The sequence below is a fragment of the Symphalangus syndactylus genome, chromosome 2, assembly GCF_028878055.3.
Source record: "Symphalangus syndactylus isolate Jambi chromosome 2, NHGRI_mSymSyn1-v2.1_pri, whole genome shotgun sequence".
NCBI lineage: Eukaryota > Metazoa > Chordata > Mammalia > Primates > Hylobatidae > Symphalangus > Symphalangus syndactylus.
Window position 1 is genome coordinate 138,877,554 of NC_072424.2, and position 25,270 is coordinate 138,902,823.

The window sequence follows — 25,270 nt, forward strand, 5'->3', positions numbered from 1 at the left end:
TGATATAGTGACAAAATTGGTCCCCTCAGCCTATGCAGCTGAGGATGAGATCAGGGAGCATGGTGGGTCCCTCAAGCCAGTGCCACCCATCTGCATGGTCAAGCAGGTCTTCCTGGACAATACTCCCTGCTTTTTTTTTTTTTTGCATGGCTATTTAAACCGCAACAACATTTCTTATTTCGTGTGAGACAGTTTATTCACAGTGGATTGAAAATAGGCTCAATGTTGTTTTGAAATAGGATTTTCTTAAAAAAACTGAACATCAATATTCTCCATGCTATCAGAAATGTTCCAGTAAGGGCAGATGGAGATGAGGCACGTCCACTACCCAAACAGGGATTGCCGGCTCTACCCCATGTCTAATGGTGTCTTCTGCATAAGCATTTCACATTTGTGCTTATTCATTTCCACTCACAATATTAACCCGAATTCACACCCTGGACATCATCTGCATATATAGCGCGCACACACACACACACACACACACAGCTAGCATAGCAATTTACCTTTATAGGAACACTTCTGGGGCTGTCTAGAAGATAATGCAATATACGTATATGCAACATGAGTCACCCGCCTCTAACATGAATCCCTAAATCTACAATTGTGTGCTCAAATAGATATTCCTGGCACTTGTCATCACTTTGCATTAGTTTTGTGTTTTCTGTTATTTTATTCTGTAGTTTCCAATGACTGGTTCATTTTTTAATAATAGCGAACAATTACACAGTGCTTCATTTATCTTATGCACTGTTCTAAGTACTTTAGGTAAGTTAATCGACACAACAACCTATTGTGGTGCATGCTATTATTGTCCCCAAAGTTCTTACACAGGTGAGTTTTGGAGGTGGGGTTCCCACCCTGGCGCCCGGAGCTCACCCACTTTCTCTGCTCCCTTTTGCTCTATCATCACCTGGGCCACCATTCCCATGATCTTTGCATATCCTCGGAGTGTTTCCTGTGGCTACTGGCACCCAGAGGACCTCAGTGCGTGCTTCTTTGCCTAATGTATGTGCAGGCCCTATCTCGGAATGTTCCATTCCAGATCCCTCCACCATGGGCTCATTGTGAAATAAACAATGCGTGGCCACTAAAGCAGTTCTTTGAAAATGCAGCGTCAACACACCCACACTGACAGCAATGCAAAGTCACTGAAATTTTCTAGAATGACATGAGAAAAAATCCTTATAGATAGTCTTTTCCAATGCAAACTTCTCTTTTAAACACTTATTAGAAAAGTTTGCTAGTAAGGCAAGAAAGTAACTTTTAGATTTTTTTGAATGAGGGTCTGCTTTTTTGAACCCTTTCAAATTTTGATAGCCTTAAAAAACTACTCTTATTTAACAAAGAGAAACAGCCAGGGTTAATCTGGAGCTTGGAGTCGACATGAGAGTGGCTATTTCATCACCAGGCAATTCCTCCAGGCCACAAGCGAGGCCCATGGAGTAACACAGCCTGTGATTCCCTCCCTCACCCTTCACATTGATTGAAAATGTATCTTCAAAGACACACTCAGAAGCTCTTTTGATGCTTTTATTGACAATTTAAGTACAATCTTAGAGTTGTCAGATAATCCACACACACTTTAGAGAAAAACAGATTTTTTCTGCAAAGACTTTATTTCTGTTTTTTGATACATTCATATTTTGTTACACCCTTCCTGTGCAAATAATACTGTGATTCAGGTTCATGTGTAGTGGATGATTTTGCTCTTTTTTTTTGAGACAGAGTCTCACTCTGTTGCCCAGGCTGGAGTTCAGCGGCACGATCTCGGCTCACTGCAACTTCTGCCCCCTGGGTTCAAGTGATTCTCCTGCCTCAGCCTCCCGAGAAGCTGGGATTACAGGCGTCTGCCACCACGCCCAGCTGATTTTTGTATTTTTAATAGAGACGGGGTTTCATCATGTTGGCCAGGCTGGTCTTGAACTCCTGACCTCGTGATCCACGCACCTCGGCCTCCCAAAGTGCTGGGATTACAGGCATGAGCCACCGTGCCCGGCCCGCTCTCACTTATTCTAAGAATCACTGTTCTATTTTGGGAAGGGAAAAGACCACCACCAAGAAAGGAAAGAGACCATGCTGGACAGCCTAATAGTCTAACAGGGGATCCTAGGGTGCCTGAGCTTGTGGGAGCAAACCTTGTTCAGGCACCGCAAGCCTAACGCAGCATGCAGACTGGGAAGGCGCAATAATGCAAACACCATCAGGAACAAAGCTATGAATGATGGAAAACACGGTGTGCTCCACGTGATGGAAGGGAGCCACCTGATTTGCCGCATCGGGCCAGTGTAAGGAAGTGTAATTTAGTGGGATTGCCAGTGACACGAAGTCAGGCCCTGATCAGGGTCTGGACTCAGTACGGACACGAGCCACTGGGTGCAGGGGCTCATGCCTGCGACCTCTCTTTTTTTCCCTTACTATAGAGACTTTGATCTCTCCACCATTTCTATGTGAGCTTTGGGCTTCCTGTCGCAGGTCTGTTGTCACCGTGGGGCCATGTTGGAGTTGGTAGATTTTCAGACAGTGAAGCCACATGAAGCTGTGAATGCTGACGTGGCTGCTGCAGAGCCCAGTCTCTCCCCGGCGCAGGGCCTCTGAGGGGACAGGACTGTCCTCAGATGGTTGGAAGAAATGGGTTATCTTACGCAGTTAGGAAAAGAGGGACAGGTGTCCCGGGATGTGGAAAATGTGAGTTCACCTCCTCTCTTCCCTCCAGCAAGGATTTCAGGTGCTACATCTAAAAAGAGAAGCCCTGTTGCCGATTTCATAATTTACAGAGTCTCTAAATCCAAAAGGGCCTCCATGTGCTAGTGAGACTCATGCCCTCAGTTATGGTCACGATCTTCCTGAGAAGTCAGACAATACAGGTAGAACAAAAGATAGTGGTTGTACTTTCTCTTCTGCGTAGTGTGCGTAAGAGCATGCGGTTTGCCACATGCAGTGTTGTTAATCTTTTGATTGTGTTGTTAATGGCTGAAAAAAAAGCTGAAAGTTTGATGGAACTGAAATCCAATCCTTGTCAACATAAGGAATATTCTAGTGAGTTTACTGTCCTAAGAGAAGGTCTCTCCTGGGGAACCCCTGGTGTGCAGAGCTCCTTGGGACTTGCAGATTGGACCGAGAGGGTGTGCCAAACCCTTCTGATGGAGAGAGTCAGGCATGCTTTCATTTTGGTAGTTCTGGAAAGGCTCCTCTTTAAAGATTCTGATTTAATAATGTTCACTTTTGTTAAGATTGAATATCATTTTGAAATCATTTCTAAACATGTCTCCTTTATAGGCACTTTATCCATTAAATTTACAGTGGAGCCAAACGTATTAGCAAAATCTCCAAGCTGCAAAATGAATACTCAAAATCAAACTATAGATGTTTGGTGATACTTTCAGAAAAACAATTTCTTTCTAAAGTTGCAAATCATGAAAGGGAATGAAAGTACATTAACTTGATTTCTTCCCTGTAATTCAAACATTCAACATTCAAATTAACTTTCATAATTTCTCACTTAGTGACAAGTCAATTTATGCATAGTTGGTATTTCATTAATGCAATTTATATAGATGGAATTCTTAAGGATAAACAAATGTTTTTGACTATTGCCTGGGGTTCTTTGGGAATAGATGCTTTCTGAAAATTTAAATAAGAACATTACTGGTAAAGCCATGAATCTAGTTTTGAGAACCCACTGCAGTTCATTTTACAGAGAAACACCTTGTCAATGGCATCTTCATGGTATTTACTGAAGGTAAAATGCAGGATATTAAATGTGAGAACTCTCTCTCCAGCTACTGATTCTGCCTGACTCGAATTCAGGTGAGAATGACCCATACAGATACATGGATTTCACTTGAATCTGTGCTTCGGTATTTGTGTCATCTGGAGGCTGAGAACGCCTGTTGGTGGTGTCACAGATGGCTCTGCTGTTTTGTGTGGACAAACTGAAAGGGATTCAGGAGCTTCTTCTGTAATTTTGCTCTGCTGTTTTTCATGGACATAGTGAAAGGGATCCAGGAGCTTCTTCTGCAATTTGGCTGTAGTTGGACTTTGAAAAAAACTTGAAGAGTGTGTGTGTGCGTGTATGTGTGCCTGTGTGTGTGTGCGTGTGTGTGTGTGTGTGTTTGAAAAGAGAATTAGCAAATGAAGGTAGGACACTGGGTATGCTCCCCCAGGATGGGGCGATGGGGTACCCGGCTGCCCTGGCTACATGTCGAACCAGTGGTCCCCCATGCAGACGCGGTTCCACTCGCAGCCACAGTTCCAGCACCACTCGAGCCTGCACTGGGGCTGTGGACACTTCATGTGCATGCAGCCTCCTGTTGGGGGCAGAAAACAAAGGTGTGGTGGGTTCGCAGCAAATACCTGGAAACCACGCATTCCCAAACCAACGCGCTAGCCTAGACACCACTTTCTAAGTGAATAATCACAAGCAATACAAGGGCAGAGAGAAACTTAACTGAGGGGGAAAAAATCATAAAGCACAATAGGGCAGCTCTAAAGTGATGATATTCATTAAGAAATGAATGAAATTGAAGCATGTCGGCCGGGCGCAGTGGCTCACGCCTGTAATCCCAGCACTTTGGGAGGCCGAGGTGGGTGGATCACGAGGTCAGGAGATCGAGACCATCTTGGCTAACACAGTGAAACCCCATCTCTACTAAAAATACAAAAAATTAGCCGGGCGAGGTGGCGGGCGCCTGTAGTCCCAGCTACTCGGGAAGCTGAGGCAGGAGAATGGTGTGAACTCCAGGGGGCGGAGCCTGCAGTGAGCCGAGATCGTGCCATTGCACCTCCAGCCTGGGCGACAGCGAGACTCTGTCTCAAAAAAAAAAAAAAAAAAAAAAAAAGAAATTGAAGCATGTCACTTTTGTCGGGAACAAATTTTATTGGTAAATCTGACTTTATTCTCCTGAAAGGGGATTTAAAGACAAACACTTCATGTTTCATAGATAGGGGTCAATCTCTCATTTAAATATATTTAAATATATTAATACATTTAAATATATTCAAACATATCAATATATTTATATTTAAATATATTAATTAATAAAATTTGATGATATAACCTAATATAATGTAAAACAATTTAAATATATTTTGATTTATTTTTGCTCTTTCTATAGTGCTACTTACTTGACTTGGCCAAATTCATAAAACAGGAACTGGGATAGCATATTATAATTATTATTATTTCTATTTTTTTTTTTTTTTTGAGACAGAGTTTTGCTCTTGTCGTCCAGGCTGGAGTGCAGTGGCGTGATCTCGGCTCACTGCAACCTCCACCTCCCAGGTTCAAGTGATTCTCTGGCCTCAGCCTCCCGAGTAGCTGGGATTACAGGCGCCCACCACCACACCCAGCTAATTTTTGTATTTTTAGTAGAGACAGGGTTTCGCCATGTTGGCCAGGCTGGTCTTGAACTCCTGACCTCAAGCCATCCTCCCGCCTCAGCCTCCCAAAGTGCTGGGATTACAGGCGTGAGCCACTGCACCCAGCCAGCATATTATTTTTAATAGGGAATATGTTCCTTAATGCTATCCAAAATTTTAATTAAGATGAGAGGGACAGAAAGGAAGTAACCAATAATGCTAGGTGTTCTATGTATATTATCTCATTTGCTTCCCAAAGCACTTTGAGATAAGAGCATCACTCTGCTATAGAATTTCCCCAAGGCGAAGCACTTTTAAATGGTGAAGACAATAATTTCACCAAGGTCTGTGTGATTCCAATGTCCTTTCGTTCACAGAACAGGTTCTTTTCAGCATGAGAGGAAAAGTCCCTTATCATGGGACTTATTTTGGAATTATTCACCTCCCTCACTTGTTAAACACAGACTTCATGAGTTTCTGGGGTTCATACACCCCTGCTTCAGTCGCTGTGGGGGAACTGAAGGGAGGAGGAAGTGATTTGTATGAGGATGTACAGAGAACTGTTTCTGTCCGAATTACCTGGATAACCCCGGCAAACACAGTTTCTTTGCTTGAATCCTACCTAGCGCTGAAGGTGCTGCATTACTCACTCTTACCAATTATCTCGTTAATTGATTTTTCCTGCCAAATTTTCCAAGTAATTGGTTCGGTGCTGTCTCACTTTTATTATTAGAAACCTGGCATGAAGGCCGGGCGCAGTGGCTCACGCCTGTAATCCCAGCACTTTGGGAGGCCAAGGCGGGCGGATCACGGAGTCAGGAGATCGAGACCATCATGGCTAACACAGTGAAACCCCGTCTCTACTAAAAATACAAAAAATTAGCCGGGCGAGGTGGCGGGCGCCTGTAGTCCCAGCTACTCCGGAGGCTGAGGCAGGAGAATGGCGTGAACCCCTGGGGGCGGAGCCTGCAGTGAGCCGAGATCGCGCCACTGCACTCCAGCCTGGGCGACAGTGAGACTTTGTCTCCAAAAAAAAAAAAAAAGAAACCCGGCATGAGAACTTTCACTAATTTAAAATATTTATGAATATATAGGAATAGGCATTTGTTTTAAGATAACTTCCCGACATGTAAAATCTCCTGTTTTCCTAATCCTTTTAAAGATCATAAATTACAGATGTGTGGAAAATAAAGGAGAAAATTTACAACTCTTTTATCTTCATACTTTCCACTTAGGTTTGTGCCATTTTCAGCACATATTGAATGGTTGTATATTTATGATGTAAATAATATGTTATATGGTGTGACATTATAAAACCACTTGTTTCTCTAACATATCATAAATATTTTATCATATCATAAATATATCACTATTATATCATGTATCATAAAATATATTCAATCTAAATTATTGAGCAATACATTAAAACTTAATGAACTATTAAAGCAATTCTAAATGAAAGAGTAAGTTTCCTATTGTGAGATTTAATATATATAAGCATATATAAACACAAATATGTATGAAGTGTGTGTGTGTGTGTGTATATATATATATATATATTTTTTTTTTTTTTTGAGACGGAGTCTTGCTCTGTTGCCCAGGCTGGAGTACAGGGCGTGATCTGGGCTCACTGCCACCTCCGCCTCCCGGGTTCAAGCAATTCTCCTGCCTCAGCCTCCCAAGTAGTTGGAATTACAGGCACCTGCCACCACGCCTGGCTAAATTTTGTATTCTTAGTAGAGACGGGGTTTCACCATGTTGACCAGGCTGGTCTCAAACTCCCGATCTTGTGATCCGCCTGCCTTGGCCTCCCAAAGTGCTGGGATTACAGGCATGAGCCACCGCGCCTGGCTGATAGATGTGTTTTTCATACACAGTCCCTGGCTCATAACTCCTATAGCTCTTGTTACAGTCTTTTGTCATAATGTTGGGGCAATTCAGGCCTCAGAAACAGACCCCAGAAAAGAGAATCCCTCCCTCTGACCTTTCCTTGCCCTCCTTTTACCAGCCCAGGGCAGGACTGGAACCTTCCACAACTGTTCTGACTGTGGGTTTTAAGACCTGGATTTCAGAAGAGTCCTGTCCATCCCCTGGAGGAAGGAATGCTGCACAGAGAGGCCGAGAAGAACCGAGACCGGCAGGCCTTGCAGGGTCTCCCCACTCCATCTTTTAGCGTGAGATCAAAGCCTTTCCGTCCCATCGCAGTTCAACACGGCTGTCCATGCTTCCATCGTGCCTATCCCAGGAAGTCTCCATAGAGGGCCCCAGAGGACAGGGTCTGGGGAGCTTCCAGGTTGCTGAACACATGGAGGCTTCTGGTGGGCGGAGCACCCAGGGAAGGCTTAGAAGCTCCGTGACCCTTCCCCCATACCTCGCCCTCTGCATCTCTTCATCTGTATCTTTTGTAATATCCTTTATAATAAACTGGTAAATGTGTTTCCCTGAGTTCTGTGAGCCACCGTAGCAAATAACAGAACCCAAAGAGGGAGTCATGGGAATCTCAACTTGAAGCCAGTCGATCAGAAGTTCCGGAAGCCCAGACTTGCGACCGGTGACTGGCAGTCCTGTGGGACTGAGCCCCCAGCCTGAGGGATCAGACACTACTTCCTGGTAGACAGCGCCAGGGTTGAAGAGCAGGACACTCAGCCGGTGTCCACTGCAAAACTGATTGCTTGCTTGGTGCGTGGGGAAAAACCCCCCCACATTCCGTCACAGAAGTCTTCTATGCTGACTGTTGTTATTGAATGAGAGAATAGAAGAAGCATGTTGTTTGTTCTACTTAGACCGAATGCCAAAAATTAATGCCAAGCATTTAATGAATCTGGGATACCAGCATTTTAAATAATATCTTGTTGCAGAAGCTAGAATTACAATGGCCTGGTGCAGTAAGAATGGAAATGGGAAGAGAGGATATTCATGTTATTAACTTTCTTTCCTCCCTAGGGCTTAATACACACAAGGCCATATAGCTAGACCCCAGGCCATGGAGGAGCATGGAGGACCACGATTCTAAAAGCTTTGCCACTTAAAACTAAGTGCATAGAGGAAGCCGCTGAAACTTCACGCAGATTTGTGGATACAGACATGAAGGGAATGTGGCTTCCTTTGTAGTGAGTTCTGTCTGCAGATGGACACTCAAACCATGAAAAGCTCAGCCTACGCCGGGCAGTCGACATCGTGGCTCCGGCCAGCAATTCTTCCATTAGATTTAATGAGAGCGTGGAAGTCCCTGAACAACCTGAAGGCACATTTGAGGAGCAGCACAGGGTCGGAATGGAGCCAGAATCTCATCTGCTTGAGATGGAAGTGAAGAAATTTCTGGAGACTGGAGAGGATTATAGGAGAAAGTATCAGGGTTTAGCCTATGCTTAAAATGGAGGTTCCTCGCATTATCATTTCAGCTTCTCTGAGGGAAGACGGGCATTCCTGAAACACAGCTGAGTATGTAACAGGCCACGAACCTTGGTGAGAACCAGGTAACATCCTTGGTCATAGAGGCTATGTCGGTTTTGGTTATAGTGATGCACTTTTAAACAGTTTAGGCCATTGCTAATAAGTTTCAGTCTCAGCTTTTCCGTTTGTAAGTTAAAAATTTGGAGGTAAAATTTTTTACTTTCATTTATAGTACATCACAATATTTCCAAGAAATAGCCCGACGGGGAGAAACTTTGCTACAGTCACGAACAATTTGACTCCTACAACTCCATCTTTGGAGGCTGCCGGCATGTTCTGAGTCCAGGGCAGATCTGATGAATAATTTTCCTGCTTCTCGCCCTAGAATATCTCCCTGCCTCACAGGATCAAGTCCAAACCCCAAAGCTGCCATTCAGGGATCTGAATTCTGCATCCTACCTACTGCTTCAGCCGAGGCTCCTGCATGCGGTGCCTGGAACACCAGCAGCAGGGGCTGCCTCCACACACCGGGGCACGCACACCCGGTGTCTTTGCTCATGCAGTCCTGGGGCCTAGGACGCCTCCTCCTGCTCCTCCTTGCCTCGCTCATGTCTGCTCATTCTTCAATTCTTGGCTGGTATCATCTCTTCCAGGAAGCCTCCTCCTCCGGGTCTGTGTGCCCTGATAGCTTGCTTCCTCTATGTTATTTTATTAAAAAGATCTGTTTATGTGTGTGTCTCTAAACTGTTTACAAGCTAAGTTTTTGTTTGTTTGTGTTTTATTTTTTTTTGAGATGGAGTCTCGCTATGTCACCCAGGCTGAAGTGCAATGGTGCAATCTTGGCTCACTGCAACCTCCACCTCCTGGGTTCAATCAATTCTTGTGTCTCAGCCTCCCGAGTAGCTGGGATCACAGGCGCCTGCCACCACACCCAGCTATTTTTTTTGTATTTTTACTAGAGACAGGGTTTCACCATGTTAGCCAGGCTGGTCTTGAACTCTTGAACTCAAGTGATCCACCAGCCTCAGCCTCCCAAAGTGCTGGGATTACAGGCGTGAGTCACCACACCCAGACTAGAAGCTAAGTTTTAATTCAGCAAATATTTTTTGTCCGGGCTGTCTTCTGGGATTGGAGCCTAGATGGTCAAGGTCCCTGATCTCACCGGCTTATGTTCTAAAGAGCGACAGACAGGGAACATGTCAATGAACAAATTAAGCAATGATCTGGGAAGGAGGTGGTGCTATGAAATTATTATCAAACTGGTGGGTGGGACTCGTTGGGTAAAGGGGGAAGCAGACACTGAGATGGAAAGGAGGAAGGCAGGCTGGGCAGAGGAGAAGCCCAGCTCAGGCACAGCCTGAGAGGCCTGAGGTGACACCCAGGAGCTCTGGGGCTGGGGCAGCTCTCGGGGTGGTCCTGAATTTGGTTAGTGGGTTGGGTATTATGAGCAACCAGTAGTCCTGGGACATGAACTCTCTGGGGAAGGGGAGGAAGCCAGAACTAATTCTCTTGGCAGAGATGACTGCCCAGTAGGCTCAAGGCCATCCACAGGCAGGCCCCCTGCAGAGGGAACAGCAGTGCCTCTCCCTTGAGAGGTGGGATGGTGCTGGCAGTGCCCCCCACAGGAGGGCAGGGGTCTTTGGCAGGGTGGTAAGGGGCGGGCTCACTGAGAAGAGGTCAGCTGGGCTAAGATCTGAAGGACAGGAAGGAGCCAGCCACGGGCAATGACGACACAGAAGCGTCCTGGGGAGGAGGAGTGGGACCCGTGTGGTTGCAATGTCGGTGGGGACGCCGGCGGGGGAAGGGCAGGACTGACCTGGCCTTTGAGAAGTCTACACATCTGTGTAGAGGATGGATCATAAATATGCGAGAGTGGAGGCCAGAGCCCCTTTAGGAGGCTGAGCTTGGAAGAGGAGGTGGGCAAGCAGGGCACTGGCTGGGGACGAGGAGTCAGAGGTGGGCAGACGCTGGATCACAGCATGGGGAAGACCATGGTGACTGGGGATTGAATGCAGGGTGAGGAAGAGCGTGGAATGAAGGATGAGCTTTAGCTCAGTGGCTTGAGGAACTGGGCAGTGCTGTTGACTGAGGTGGGGTGCACCCTAGAGGAAAAGGTTTTCTAGGAGCAGCTGGCTCTCTGCTTTGTGAAATTTGAGCTGTCCATTGGACAATCTGTGGAGACATTGAGGAAACAGCAGGCTATTTGAGTTGGACCCAGGGGTGAGATGAGGGTGGGGTGTAGATTTGGGAGCCATCAGTACGTGGATAGTATTTAAGGCCACAAGACTGGGCTGTGTGTTATGTGTCACAAAGGTGAAGTGTCTCAGGTGTCCCTACAAGCTGGCAGTAAGTGCTGAACCAAACGACCACGGAGGAGAGAGAAACAGAAAGCAACAGGTCCAGGCTCGCTGACCACCTGACCACTCCCTTTTTTTTTTTTTCTTTTGAGACAGAGTCTCGCTCTGTTGCTCAGGCTGGAGTGCAATGGCATGATCTCAGCTCACTGCAAATTCCGCCTCCCAGGTTCAAGTAATTCTCCTGCCTCAGGTTCCCAAGTAGTTGGGACTATAGGCATGCACCACCATGCCTGGCTAACTTTTCTATTTTCAGTGGAGACAGGGTTTTGCCATGTCGGCCAGGCTGGTCTTGAACTCCTGACCTCAGGTTGATCCGCCGGCTTTGACCTCCCAAAGTGCTGGGATTACCAGTGTGAGCCACCACGCCCAGCCTCGCTGACCACCTCTTATCTTGCAAACTGCCACCACCAGAGCCTGGGCTAACAAGGAGGCCACTAAGGCACGGACGCCAGACTTGCTGGGTAAATTCTCCACCTGCCATGCCTGTGATGCCTGCCAGAAGTGGGAACATGGGTGGATGTTTAAGGAGCCCCTTTCCCTCCCCACTGCAGACAGAGACCTGGCTGATTTTTACTAATTTTCTAAGGTTATACATCACACATGTTTATTACAGAAAAGCATAAAAAGAAATAAAGTCCTCTTTGATCCTATTATGCCTAGAGCTACTCACTATGACATGGTAACATCTTGTTTCCAGTCTTTTTCTTCTGATTCTATTTTTTCCCACACATACATTTGTTTCAAAACAGACATCATGTGCCACTTGCTTTGAAATTCTGATTTCTCATTGAGGATGGATGCAAACCTTTCCGCCATGCCTTCATAACCTTCATCTACATGAACCAGCGCACGTCTCATGGAGCGTGTTTGAAACACCGTCTCCGTTACTCCTCCCGCCCATGCTGTGGGGAAGTCCCATTGAAACCCATCTTATGAATGAGGAAACTGGTGCTCACACAGCCACAGTCCATGGCAGAGTCCTAAGTCCTGCAACACTGCAGTGCCGGGCTGTGTGAAGCTTTACCACGGATTTATCACAAAATAAACCAATCTTTCTCATACTGAGGCCATTAGACACTTCGATGATTTCCAGTTTACCCTAATACAAATAATGCTGCAGTTGGCACCTTTTTTCCTAAAATGTGTGTGGGGGTGTGGCTGTATTTGCCTATTATATATTTCAGGTTATTTCTTTAGGATAGATTTTCAGAGGTAGAATTATTGGGTCAAATAATATAAAGTCTTTATATAGGTATTGCCAAAGTGGTTTCCAGAAAAGTTATGCTAACTTATGATGTCCTCACCAACCTTGAGAATTATTATTAAAAAACAAAACAAACAAAAAATTAAGGCTGGGCACGGTGGCTCACACCTGTAATCCCAGCACTTTGGGAGGCCAAGGCAGGTAGATCACCTGAGTTCAGGAGTTTGAGACCAGCCTGGTCGACATACAGTGAAACCCCGTCTCTACTAAAAAATACAAAAATTAGCTGGGTGTGTTGGCGTACACCTGTAGTCCCAGCTACTTGGGAAGCTGAGGCAGGAGAATCTCTTGAACTCGGGAGGTGGAGGTTGCAGTGAACTGAGATTACGCCATTGCACCCCAGCCTGGACGACAGATCAAGACTGTCTAATCTCTGTGCTTTACACCCTTGTTAGTGAAATACCAGGCCTGTTTATCCCAAACCATCACACATCTTCTCCTGGGAAGGGCCCTTCCATGTTCTTTCCCTCCCACTTCCCAGTGCACCCAGTGGTGGTGGAGACTAGAGAAGCTCTTTCCTTCCATCCCATCAGTGCCTTCTGCTCTTTTTATTTATTTATTTTTTTGAGATGGAGTCTGGCTCTGTCTCCCAGGCTGGAGTGCAGTGGTGCAATCTCGGCTCACTGCAAGCTCCGCCTCCTGGGTTCACACCATTCTTCTGCCTCAGCCTCCGGAGTAGCTGGGACTACAGGCACCCTCCACCACACCCAGCTAATTTTTTGTATTTTTAGTAGAGACTGGGTTTCACCGTGTTAGCCAGGATGGTCTCGATCTCCTGACCTTGTGATCCACCCACCTCGGCCTCCCAAAGTGCTGGTATTACAGGCGTGAGCCACCGTGCCCGGCCGCCTTCTGCTCTTTGTAGGTGCATGCCAATCCCTGCATTTTCTAGGAGCATTGCTGCATGCAACGGAGTAATAAGGACACTCTGGGTAAATTATTTTCTCTGCAGGAAGCCACTGATACAGCACTAAGACTTGGACTGAGCTAAGCCAGCACCTGCGGCTCTGGGATGTGTTCAAGCACACTCTTGTTTGTATTAATGAAAACTTCCCGAAGGACATAACTGAAAAGGGAGAGGTTTGAGTGCCCATCCTGGGATGGCCAGGCTTCCCTCCCGCAAGTCAGCTCTGGGCAACCTGCCAGCCAGGGCGTAGCTGATGCTCATTGAGGAGAAGCTGGGAGAGGCTGCACCTCGCGTCGTGTCATTGCTTATCTGTGATGGTGCCGCTGACTCTGCCTTGCTCACGTACAAGTGCATCACATTGAGAAAGGGCTCTCTGATCACTGGTTGTGGTGGCTTTGCCCTGAGTGGCATGTCCAGGATAAACAGCAGGAAGTCCCCCACTGGTACTGTGAGTCAGCAGTGGCAGGCCACAGGGATCTTTAAATATAGACGAGAGTTTAATTTTGAATAATGTTGCAAAGCTGGGGAAGGCTACAGACTGATGGCCGGCAGACAACAGGGTCATATGGTGCAGCCATCAGCGCTGGGGAAGGTCACCAGGGAGGACAGAAAAACCACAGCTGCCTCCTGACTGCCACTTATCCTCAATGACATTCCATATCTTGGTTCTAGTTTCTATATTTATTCCCTTTCCAACCACATAAATGCTAACTGTGTGCCTCACATAGCCATGGAACTACTCACTCATTAAATATTTCTGTGTAACAAAAACAATAATAATAATGATAATGGGTAACATTTATCGAGGGGTTACCCAACACACCAGGCACCTTCAGACAGCATCTCATTTAATCCTGGGATCCCTGACTGATGTGATTCTCCCCAAGGAGCCCACGACATCCTCATTCTCTGCTCAGCACAGACTCACCATTTTTTTCCACTGGTACATGGCAGCGGGGACAGGGCTTGGTGGTTTTCTTGATGGTTTCTTTGGTGGCTTCTTCCCAACGAGCCTGCTCTGCGGCTCTTTCATCGACTCTGTAGGCCTGGGGAAACAAAGAGGAAAGGCGTTTAACCTCAGCTTTCTATTACTGGGATCGGAGTTTAGGTTCCCTGTACGCTGGTACACGAAATTCTTGAAGACAGGAGTGCCTTTGGGCAAGAAGCCTAAATATCAACACACTTGACAAATGCTAGACAGCTACTAGGCAGATGGGGACACTGTCCCTGGCATGTGGCATATGCGTAGGAGCGGGGAAGAGATTGTTCAGTTCTGTAGTGTGAACTCCTCTATTCTGTTGTTTTGCATAATTGTAATAAATAACACCTATCAGGTGCTTAATATGCAGGCAAGGTGATCAATGCTCAAATACACTTCTCATTAGACACTTCGTCAGATGTGAAGTGAGGATCTAGTTTTTATTCCACACTGAGGATTAGATGGGTGAAAACATGGCCCAAAGCTGATAAGTGGGAGCATCAGTGTGACTCTGGAATCTTTGCTTTTAAACTTTGCTCTACATCTTGTTATCCTTCCTTGCACCTGGCAAATGGGGAACTCCAAATGTTGTCACAGAAGGGACAGGAGCATGAACAGGAAATGAAGTCGATGTGCCAACGAGGGCAGTGGGAGCTGTGAGTGAAGACTGTGGCCCTGGAACCAGCTGTCTGGTTCAAATCCCAGCTCTACCCAGAGGGGTGACTCTGGAAACATTCCCTAAGCTCTCTGACAGTCTTTATCTCTTAGATGAAATGCCTTGTGCATTGGGGGTATGGAGGATTCCATGAGTTAATTTCTTCAAAGACTCAGAATGACTCCAGTGTGGCAAGCTTTTAAATACATTTGCTGACATTATTCATGTCACCGAGAGCTGGTGGTGCCTGCACCATCATGTATAAGGAGGTTTTCTGGTGGGAGTGGAAGCAAGACGTCCTGGGCTAGCTGCGTTTGACATCTGTGACCTTAAGGAGCAGCCATTTGCTGATTATCCCCAGATAAGATGCAACATCACCAAAAACATGAATCCAAAGTTTGTCATTTCACTTTCAAATTCCAAGCCTTTTTGAAATGTTAAAGTTTTTGAGTCTTTATAGATGAAGTATTATGAGTAAAATAACCGTACTGCATTTAATAGTTTCTTTAGGAGTTAGTGTTCATGTTTCTGTTATTTCTGTGGAAAGTCAATTCTTCCAGAGCCAAGATCACATTTGAGACATCCTCACATCTCCAGTTTCTGGCATAGAATCTGGTACACAGCAGGCGATCAGTACATTTCAGGCGAGTGAATGAATGAATGACACAGCCCAGGGAGGCACTAAACTTTCAGGGGTTACCAAATTTCAGGGGTTACCAAACTTTCAGGGGTTACCACTAAACTTTCAGGGGTTACCAAACATCCAAAATGGGACCCCGTGAAATGGGCAGGGCACGTGGCTGGCATCCCTGACAGTGGTGGGGGCACTACAGACAAGCTTTGCCCAGGGCTAGTCACTGGGTGAAGCCAATTTTGTTTCTGTTAATGAACCATCATGGGCACAAAGGAAACACCCTTCGATGACTGCCAGGGTGTCACGTGATTTGTGAATACTTGTTAGAATAACGCGGAGTCAGCTGCTAGGAGGCAATGGTAAGTCTATGAGTGCTTCCTTTGCTAAGATCCACTCACGGCAGAGGCCTAGAGAAGGTGCTGTTAGTGAGGGCCGTTTCACAACTTGGTAACTAGGTATGCGTCTTCATGACATGTCTTCCAGTCACCACAAAGTCTTGTGTGGTCCTAACCATCAGTGACACGTGGCAAACACCCATCCCCCCACCGACCTGCACCCCAATGCCACCCCGGCCTCATGTTCCACGCTGTTCTTTTTCAGGTCTAGGGGTCTGTAGCTCTGTAGCAATGGTTTAGATTGCTTGCTGGTGGCAAGTTGGTAAGTCACACAAATCGGAGAAAAATACAATTTTACTTAGCAGAAAATAATTTCAAAATGCCATTTTTTAGCAACATGGCATACTGCATGTGAAGGGTAATTTCTCCCGGGTCCACACACCTAAAAATGCTGGATCAAATATGGAAAAAAATCTTTTTTAAACGTACGGCTGATAGGGTTGGAAGGTAAAGGAAATCCTTGAAGACAGCAAATTCTCCTGGTTCGGGAGGAAGGAGCCTGGCATTTGCTCTGGGGCTATCTTCTTAGTCCCGGGCTGCCCATCATCCGGGCCTTCCCAGGCCCTAAGGGCACAGGCAGGAGACAGAACCTCCAGCCAGAGCAGGGTGGGAGGTGGAATCCAGTTTTACTACACACAGAGGACCTGGACTCCTGAGGGTGACATTCTCAGTGGAGGAAGCCAGGGCAAAAGCCTGCCCAGAAGAGAGAATTGACAGATATGTGCTGGTCTCAGGCTGGGTTCTATGATGTGGCAGGTTTGGAAAACATTTTTCTGAACATTCCTAACCATCAGGCCTCAGACACGAGGGAAAAGAATTCATCCTATCTGATTAGCTTTAAAACACCTCAAGCCAAAAATTAATTTGAAATATTACCAGATTGGCATATACCCTGGAACCAGGTGGAAGCAAAAATGTCTTTTGTGGAGCACAGCACTTTAAAAAGCCAAACCTCAAGGAAATTACACAAATAAAATTCTAAGAAATCTGGGATCTAAAAAAGTTTAAAAGTCACCTAATACGGGAGAAAACTAGCTACATGAGTGAAAGTCACAGAATTACAGAAACTACAGAATCTAACCAGCAAAGGTTGTAGATATTGGAATGGCCAGAGACAGAGAACTGGCTAGGCATGGTGGCTCACACCTGTAATCCCAGCACTTTGGGAGGCTGAGGCGGGTGGATCACTTGAGGCCGGGGGTTCGAGACCAGCCTGGCCAACATGGTGAAACCTCATCTCCGTTAAAAACACAACGATTAGCCAAGCGTGGTGTTGTACACCTGTAGTCCCAGATACTTGGGAGGCTGAGGCAGGAGAAGTACTTAAACCTGGGGGGCAGAGGTTGCAGTGAGCCAAGATTTTGCCACTGCATTCCAGTCCCAGTGATGGAGTGGGACTCTGTCTCAAAAAAACTCAACTGAGTATAAACTAAATATGTTTGTTATATTTAAATAAATAAATAAAGGTCATGATAATGGAATAAGAGACTGTCACAATTAACCAGGGAGATGTGAAAAAGAAACAAATTTCTTTGTTTTGTCCATTTTTCTGGTCATGAAACACTAATAATTAAAATTAGAAACTCAGTTGATGAGTTACATAACAAATTAGATACAAATGAAGAGAGAATTTGTGAACTGAAAGATGGAGCTGAAGAAATTACGTAAAATGCCAAGAAGTAAAAAATACGAAAAGGAGATTAAGAGACGGGCGGATAAGGTGAGAAGGTCCAATGTTTTTCTAATTAGAGTTCTAGAAGGAGATAACAAAGAGCATGAGAGAGAAACAGTGTTTGGAGACAGTGGCAAAAAAACACAGAAATTATCTACAAAGAAGTTACAATTATTCCCCCAGCTGATTTCTTAATGCATGGGTGCTGGCAGACAGTGATGGTAACTTCAAAGCACTAACAGAAAATACCAGCCCACTTAGAATTCTTTCCAAGCAAAATTAATTTTTAAGGATTAGCATAAATAAAAACACAGTCATAAAAAACAGCATTTCCCATCAACAGAAGTTCATTAAAGAAACATGGATTTGGGGCCGGATGCGGTGGCTCATGCCTGTAATCCCAGAACTTTGGGAGGCCAAGGCGGGTGGATCACGAGCTCAGGAGATCCAGACCATCCTGGCTAACATGCTGAAACCCCCTCCCTACTAAAAATACAAAAAATTAATACAAAAAATTAGCTGGGCATGGTGGTGGGCGCCTGTGGTCCCAGCTACTCAGGAGGCTGAGGCAGGAGAATGGCGTGAACCCAGGAGGCTGAGCTTGCAGTGAGCTGAGATCGTGCCACCGCACTCCAGCCTCGGTGGCAGAGCGAGACTCCGTCTCAAAAAACAAACAAACAAACATGGATTTGGGAGGCCGAGGCAGGCAGATCACGAAGTCAGGATTTTGAGACCATCCTGACCAAAATGGTGAAACCCCGTCTCTACTAAAAATACAAAAATTAGCTGGGCGTGGTGGCGTGTGCCTGTAGTGCCAGCTACTCAGGAGGCTGAGGCAGGAGAATCGCTTGAACCGGGAGGCGGAGGTTGCAGTGAGCCGAGATCATACCACTACACTCCAGCCTGGGCAACAGAACGAGACTCCGTCTGCCACCACCCGCCCCGCAAAAAAAAAAAAAAAAAAAAGAAACATGGAAATAGGAAAAGTCCAGAAGGAGCCAGTACTTGCAAGAAGAAACTGTGAGAAAAGAAAAAGAAAACGGGTAATGTATGGTAACTCATCGGAAATACTGATTGTATAAAACTGTAAATGATGCTTAATTTGCTGGTTTAAAAAAAAAAATCCAAGTAGGCTGTGTGTGGTGGCTCACGCCTGTAATCCTAGCACTTTGGGAGGCCAAGGTGGGTGGATCATCTGAGGTCAGGAGTTCAAGATCAGCCTGGCCAACATAGCGAAACCGTCTCTACTAAAAACACAAAAATTAGCTGGGTGTGGTGCACACACTACTCGAAAGACTGAGGCAGGAGAATTGCTTGAACCTGGGAGGTGGAGGTTGCAGTGAGCCAAGATGGTGCCAGTACACTCCAGCCTGGGCAATGGAGTGAGACTTTGTCTCAAAAAAAAAAAAAAAATCAAAGTAGAACTAGATGCCGGACAAGAATAGCACAGAAGTACAGAAGTGTGAGAATTGGATGATTCTAATGTGCTGGCATGATTCAGGCAGAGGGTCATTAGATTTTTTTACATTAATATATATTTACATTCTAGGGTAATCAATAAAAGAGAAAGCAATTTTCTTCTAAACAAGGAAAAATACAGTGGAAATGGCAAATAAAAGAAAGGCAAGAAGTAAAACTATAGAAATGAAGAAGGTAATAGAAAGTATAAAATAAAATGGCAGAAATGACTGCAAATATCCCAGCACTCCCAACCCGTGTGGACAGATTATCACTGACGGCAGGTCTTGCTAAACTCTAGAGTCTTAGCACTGATCTGGGAGGCCTTGTCTGCAGGAGGAGCATTCAGGGACTAAAGTTTCTGGCTCAGGTGTATGCACACCTAAAGCCTTTGTTACATGCTGCCAAGTTAAGAGCATTTTCAACTGGGCGAATACAATGTTTATTCTAAAAAAGGATGTTATACTCAGCCCAAGAGAAAGATTCAGAGCTCAACTTCAAGAAACCTCCTGCCTGTCAATAGCACATTACTGGAGAGGAATTACAAACAGGAAAATTGCAAATTTATATTAACATGCTTTGTTCTGTCCAGGAAGAAAGATTAAAGTTATAGCAAAAGAAGAGAAATAATTACTTTTCAAAATACCAATTTTCTCTGACTTCTGATCCCCCGAGCACACGAGGCAGAGTGGGTATAACTTGCAGGCCCACCAGAAAACCACTAGGATTTCCCCAAGGACTCTGGATGTAACACCTCCAGCAGCAAGCGTCCTTCAAATCAGGACACTGCAAGTTTAATACCTAGGAGTGATTACAAAAGACTCCCCGTGTAAACATTTCCACACTAGTGTGCACTGAGCTACTGGATGGGCCAGTTCACTCAGGGGAGAGGGAGGTAGCTAGGAGGGTTTGATCCTTAGACTGGAAGAGGGAAAATTGAGAGCAGCAATATCTGTTTTCACCTGCAAGGATATGTACCTTTGTCATTTCCTTCACAGACTCTGCAACGGGGCAAACGTTACTCTTCCCCGGATCAATATGTTGAAATCCTACCCACCAAGGTGATGCTACTGGAAGGCGGGGCCTTTGGGAGGTGATTAGGTCATGAGGGTGGAGCCCTTATGAAGGGATTAATGCCCTTATTAAAGCAACCCCAGAGAGCTCTCTTGCCTCTTCCACTATGAGAAGATACAGTGAGATGCCAGCAGTTTGCAGGAAGAGAGACCTCCCCAGATCTAGAGCCTGAGGTTGAGGCTTCCTGGGCTGAACTTGAGTTCCTGTAAGCCATGGGCTGCAGTGTGGGTTAAGAGGCACCCTCATGTCCACCGCACAGGACGCTGGAGCTGCTGAGGGGCCGAGGCACACGTGACCCAAGGAATCAAGGACCCCCTCATGGAGATGCCCACACTGAAGTTCAGAGACAGAGGAGAAAGCCTGGGGAAGAGAAAATACCCCAAACCCTAGGAAAAAACCAAAATGCTGATATCGCAAAATGGTTTTTAATACTGTTAAAGCAAACTATGTACGGCCTAAGGACTCCATACTTCTGGAGTTGAGTCCTTGTGGTCGAACTTAGCCAAGATTGAAAACCCAACTTAGGAGTGTGTCTAACTTAATATGTAGACAAGATTGAAAGCCTAACTTTATAGAGTATGCATCTGTAACAATAGCTGGGTCTTGGCCAATCCCAGCAGCCATGCTTCAGCCACTCATACACTGCTGAGTGTTCAAACTGTGTTCAAATAAGGCCGACGCCAAATTGTAACCAACCCGGGTGTTTCTGTACCTCACTTCCGATTTCTGTATGTCACTTCCCTTTTTGTCTATAAATTTGTTCTGACCCTGAGGCATCCCTGGAGTCTCTCAGAATCTGCTGTAATTGTGGAGGCTACTCAATTTATGAATCGCTTTTTTGTTTTTTTCTTGCTCAGTTAAGCTCTGCTAAATTCAATGTGTCTAAAGTGTTTTTTTTTTTTTTTTTTTTTTTTTTTAGGCGGAGTGTGGCTCTGTTGCCCAGGCTGGAGTGCAGTGGCGCAATCTCGGCTCACTGCAAGCTCCGCCTCCCAGGTTCACGCCATTCTCCTGCCTCGGCCTCCCTAGTAGCTGGGACTACAGGTGCCTCCCCACCACACCCGACTAATTTTTTGTATTTTTAGTAAAGACGGGGTTTCACCATGTTAGCCAGGATGGTCTTGATCTCCTGACCTCGTGATCTGCCCGCCTCTGCCTCCCAAAGTGCTGGGATTACAGGCGTGAGCCACCATGCCCGGCCGTGTCTGAAGTTTTAACAGTACCAAGCTAGGGGAGTGTCTTTTAGCTGGCAGGACAGCTACCCGCTTTCTTTTGCAGTGGGGGTGGGGTTCACTCTGACCTCCTGGGACTGACAAGGGCCCAGGAAGATCATGGCCTTGACTGAAGAGTTAGGGGTTAAGGTGTAGAAAACTGATAAGGTGTGTCTTTTTTTTTTTTTTCTGGTAGACAATATGTGCTCAAAGGTTATGGTTTTATTCCTCCATAGGGCATGAAGCAGTTCTGTTATCCAACTTAGAAGTCAAATTTCAGCATTCCTTTCCCAATGAACAATATGGCATTCTGTTCCTCAAACGCTGCTTGTGCTGATTTTCCCATTAATTTGATGACTCAGACCTTGGCACGGGCTAACATAGAATTGTGTAGGCATGGCGCTGTGACAGCTGCAGGGTGTTAGAGGGAGGGGCGTCCGGTGGGTCTGGGATCCCGGTGCCCAGGAGGGGAAGGCTTTGAAGAAGAAAAGTAAGGATGCTTCCGTTACGTGCGGAAGGGCACTGTGCAGCAGGTGCTCTGCCCACATCACGGAATGTAGAAACTGCGGCGTCCCTAAAGGACGGAGCTTGTCATTAACTATTTCAGCTGGAGAGATCAGAGTCTCAGGAAACTAAATAACTTAAGACCCAGGCCGCCTGGCCTGCGAGCAGTTGGTTCAGAATCGGAGCCCTGAGCTGCCTGGGTTCATACTCCAGGCCCCTGCAGCCTCGATTTCTTCCTGTCGTTATCAAGTCACATGCCACAAAGAGGGCTAAGGGACTAAGGCTAAGATGCTGTCATGGAGATCTGAAGGTCCCTGGGGACTTTTGAGAGAGCGGTTTTCAAACAACTTGTGGCCAGGCGCAGTGGCTCACACCTGTAATCCCAGCACTCTGGGAGGCCAGTGTGGCAGCCAGGAGTTCAAGACCAGCCTGGGAAACACGGTGAAACCCTGTCTCTACTAAAAAATAAATATATATATATTTATATATATCTTTATAGATATTTATAGATATTTGTCTATATATTATATACCTATTTGTATATATATTTATATATATATATAGCGACCTCAGTCTTAAGTTTTATATATATTTATATACATATATATACATATGCTGGGCCTGGTGGCACACACCTATAGTCCCAGCTACTCAGGAGGCCGAGGCATGACAATCACTTGAATCCAGAAGGTGGAAGTTGCACTGAGCCCAGCTTGTGCCACTGCACTCCAGACTGGGCGATAGAGCAAGACTCTGTCTCAAAACAACAACAAAAGCAACCACCACCACGACCACCACCACCCAGCTTGTGGTAAAGGCAGTGGGAGAAGCCGCCCAGCCCCCCTCCCCTCACTGCAGCGGCCCACCTGCCCTCCACTTGCCTGCTTCCCCTGGCACCAGCACTGCACCTCTACTCCCAGTTGCCCACCCGCCCTTCTGCCCTGGGCCATCACTGCTGCCCAGCCGGTTCTCCCTTCCCCAACCTGCCGAAAGTGCTTTCAAGAAGGACACCAGGAGGCCCCGGCTGCCAAAGCTCATGCCCTTTCTTTGTTATCATCTCCAACTGTCCTACCTCACATGTGGGACAGGGTCACCAAGAAGGCCCTTGGAGTTCCTGCCCTTCTCAGCGTCACAGCTATTCCTGTGCTTCCTATCCGCATCCAGCGGATCCATGGGGAGGGAGGGGAGTCCCAGACCCAGTGACTGCTGCCAGCCCCGGGGACCCTGGGGAGCAGGAGAAGCAGCTCTACGACACCCTGGGAGTGGGCGGTGCCCAGGCCACTGGTTTAGACCTTTGACTGCCACTTCCCAGAGGGGATTTCTACCAGGATGAGCACATCTTTGCTTTGCTTCCTTCATGAGTGTCTTAATGCTGATGTTTAAATCCTTCTAGAGTGATCTCAAGCAGTGGCTGGGTACCCACAGGTTCAGGATCACCAAAGGGATTCTAAAAATGATGCCAAGGCTTGTGTCCAGACCCTGAAGATTTGGATTCAGTAGGTCTGTGGCGGGGTACAGAAATTAGAATCCCTAAAAATGCCCCAAGGGGTTGTGAGGGGCAGGAGGTTTGGGAACCATTCATCCTCTGGAGGGCGATTCTCCCTTTGGGCCTGAAGAGGAACATGGTGAGCTGGGTAACTTACCCTCTGTTCCCGCCTTAGTCATCAAGCTCTAAAGCAATGCCTGCTTATTGTGTTGCCAGGAGGGGAAGGTTTTGTTGTGATTCAGCATCACCGCCCGATTGTGCAATAAAGTGTGTCTCTCACGGGGCAGTGTAACAGTTAGGTAATTGTATAGAACTCTGTGCCTGTCTACTGCTCACCCATGGCAGGAAGAATTGCATGCATGCGTATGTGTGTGCACGCGTGGTGGAGGTGGGGGTGGAACAGGAAAAGTCGCTCTCCTAACATACTTCCTGGCTGAAAATAGCAATTTCATACATATATGAAATATCCATAATATACTTATATATAGATGTTTCATATATATATTTCATATGATTATAGGAAATATATTTCTCTCTCTAGAGAGAGAGAGAGAGAGAATCAAAATTCCCTCAGAAAGGTAAAGGCATGATCGTCCATCTGTGGCTCAAGAGGAATAACCTCACAAGGGTCATCGTGAGTAAGATCAACACATAAACGGCTTAGCACAGAGCCAGGTGCACCCAGAATGCTAACTGTGTGTTTTCTATGATCACCACCATTATTACTTTGTTACTGTAATCATCACGATCATCTCTAAAGAGATGGGAATATGAGCCTATGGGAGTTCATACACATAGAAAAGACCGCTGAAGGCTTGGATTGGCCTTAAATCTCCTTTAAAAACACAAGTATGGGAGGCCGAGGCAGGAAGAACACTTGAGTCTAGGAGTTCAAGGCCAGACTGGACAATATAATGAGACCCTGTCTCTATAAACACACACACACACACACACACACACACACACACACACACACACACTCCACAGGTAAATCAAAATGTACTTATATAGGTTTTAAAAGCCGAATTAGGCCGGGCACGGTGGCTCACGCCTGCAATCTCAGCACTTTGAGAGGCCAAGGCGGGTGGATCACGAGGTCAGATCAAACCATCCTGGCTAACACGGTGAAACCCCATCTCTACTAAAAATACAAAAGAAAAAAAAAATTAGCTGGTTGTGGTAGCAGGCGCCTGTAGTCCCAGCTACTTGGGAGGCTGTGATGGTGCCTGGGAGGTGGAGCTTGCAGTGAGCCAAGATTGCGCCACTGCACTCCAGCCTGGGCGACAGAGCAAGACTCTCTCAAAAACAAAAAAACAACAAAAAAAAGCTGAATTAGTGCCCAAGAGACACACTGATATATATTGAAGCTAGAATAACTTGAGGAACTGCATATGTGTTATCTTTCCTGCTTTAAGAGAAACTCATTTGTGACACCTGTGTAGCCAATCATTAGACAAGTATATTCTAATCCTACAAGTCAATTTAAGCCTGTTTTCCGGAAAAAAAAGCAGATCACCATTAATCATGAAAACAGAGTTGGCTTAATTTAGCTATGAATGCTTTCAGGTGAATGGCAGCTTTTAAATGTCAGCTTTCTCATCAATGCTCGCCTCTCTTCTCACAGAAACTGAAACCTTCCACCTCGCAGACAGCAGCCTTCCCGGCTCACAGTCAAGCAGGTGGGCCGGTTGAGCACTGCTGCGTATGAGCAGCCCGCCTCCTGCTGGTGAGTAAGAAAATGACATCACTTTTCAGGGGCCTTGAGCTAATCAACGTTACTGCTTGGCCACGGGTGTCACCGAAACATGTTTTGTTGTTCTCACATTGTCTTATGACTATCCCTTTTTAGAGAATATGTATATATGTATATATTTAAATGTATTTTCTGAGATGTTGTTTCGCTCCTGTTGCCCAGGCTGGAGT

At 46.0% G+C, this 25,270-nt stretch overlaps 1 protein-coding gene across 13 annotated transcripts in view; it reads right to left on the minus strand.

Annotated features, from left to right (window-relative positions):
* Window positions 1–1,519: 1,519 nt before the first annotated feature.
* The window catches only part of PRKN (parkin RBR E3 ubiquitin protein ligase), a 1,390,810-nt gene continuing 1,367,059 nt past the window's right edge, over window positions 1,520–25,270 (minus strand). For all 13 annotated transcript variants that reach the window (XM_055269079.2, XM_055269069.2, XM_055269111.2 and 10 more), the window contains 2 exons: window positions 14,211–14,328; window positions 1,520–4,310 (listed from right to left, as the gene is read on the minus strand). In XM_055269079.2, coding sequence (XP_055125054.1) covers window positions 4,198–4,310; window positions 14,211–14,328 — 231 coding nt within the window. In that variant the 3' untranslated portion in view covers window positions 1,520–4,197. The remainder of the gene's footprint in view (window positions 4,311–14,210; window positions 14,329–25,270) is intronic.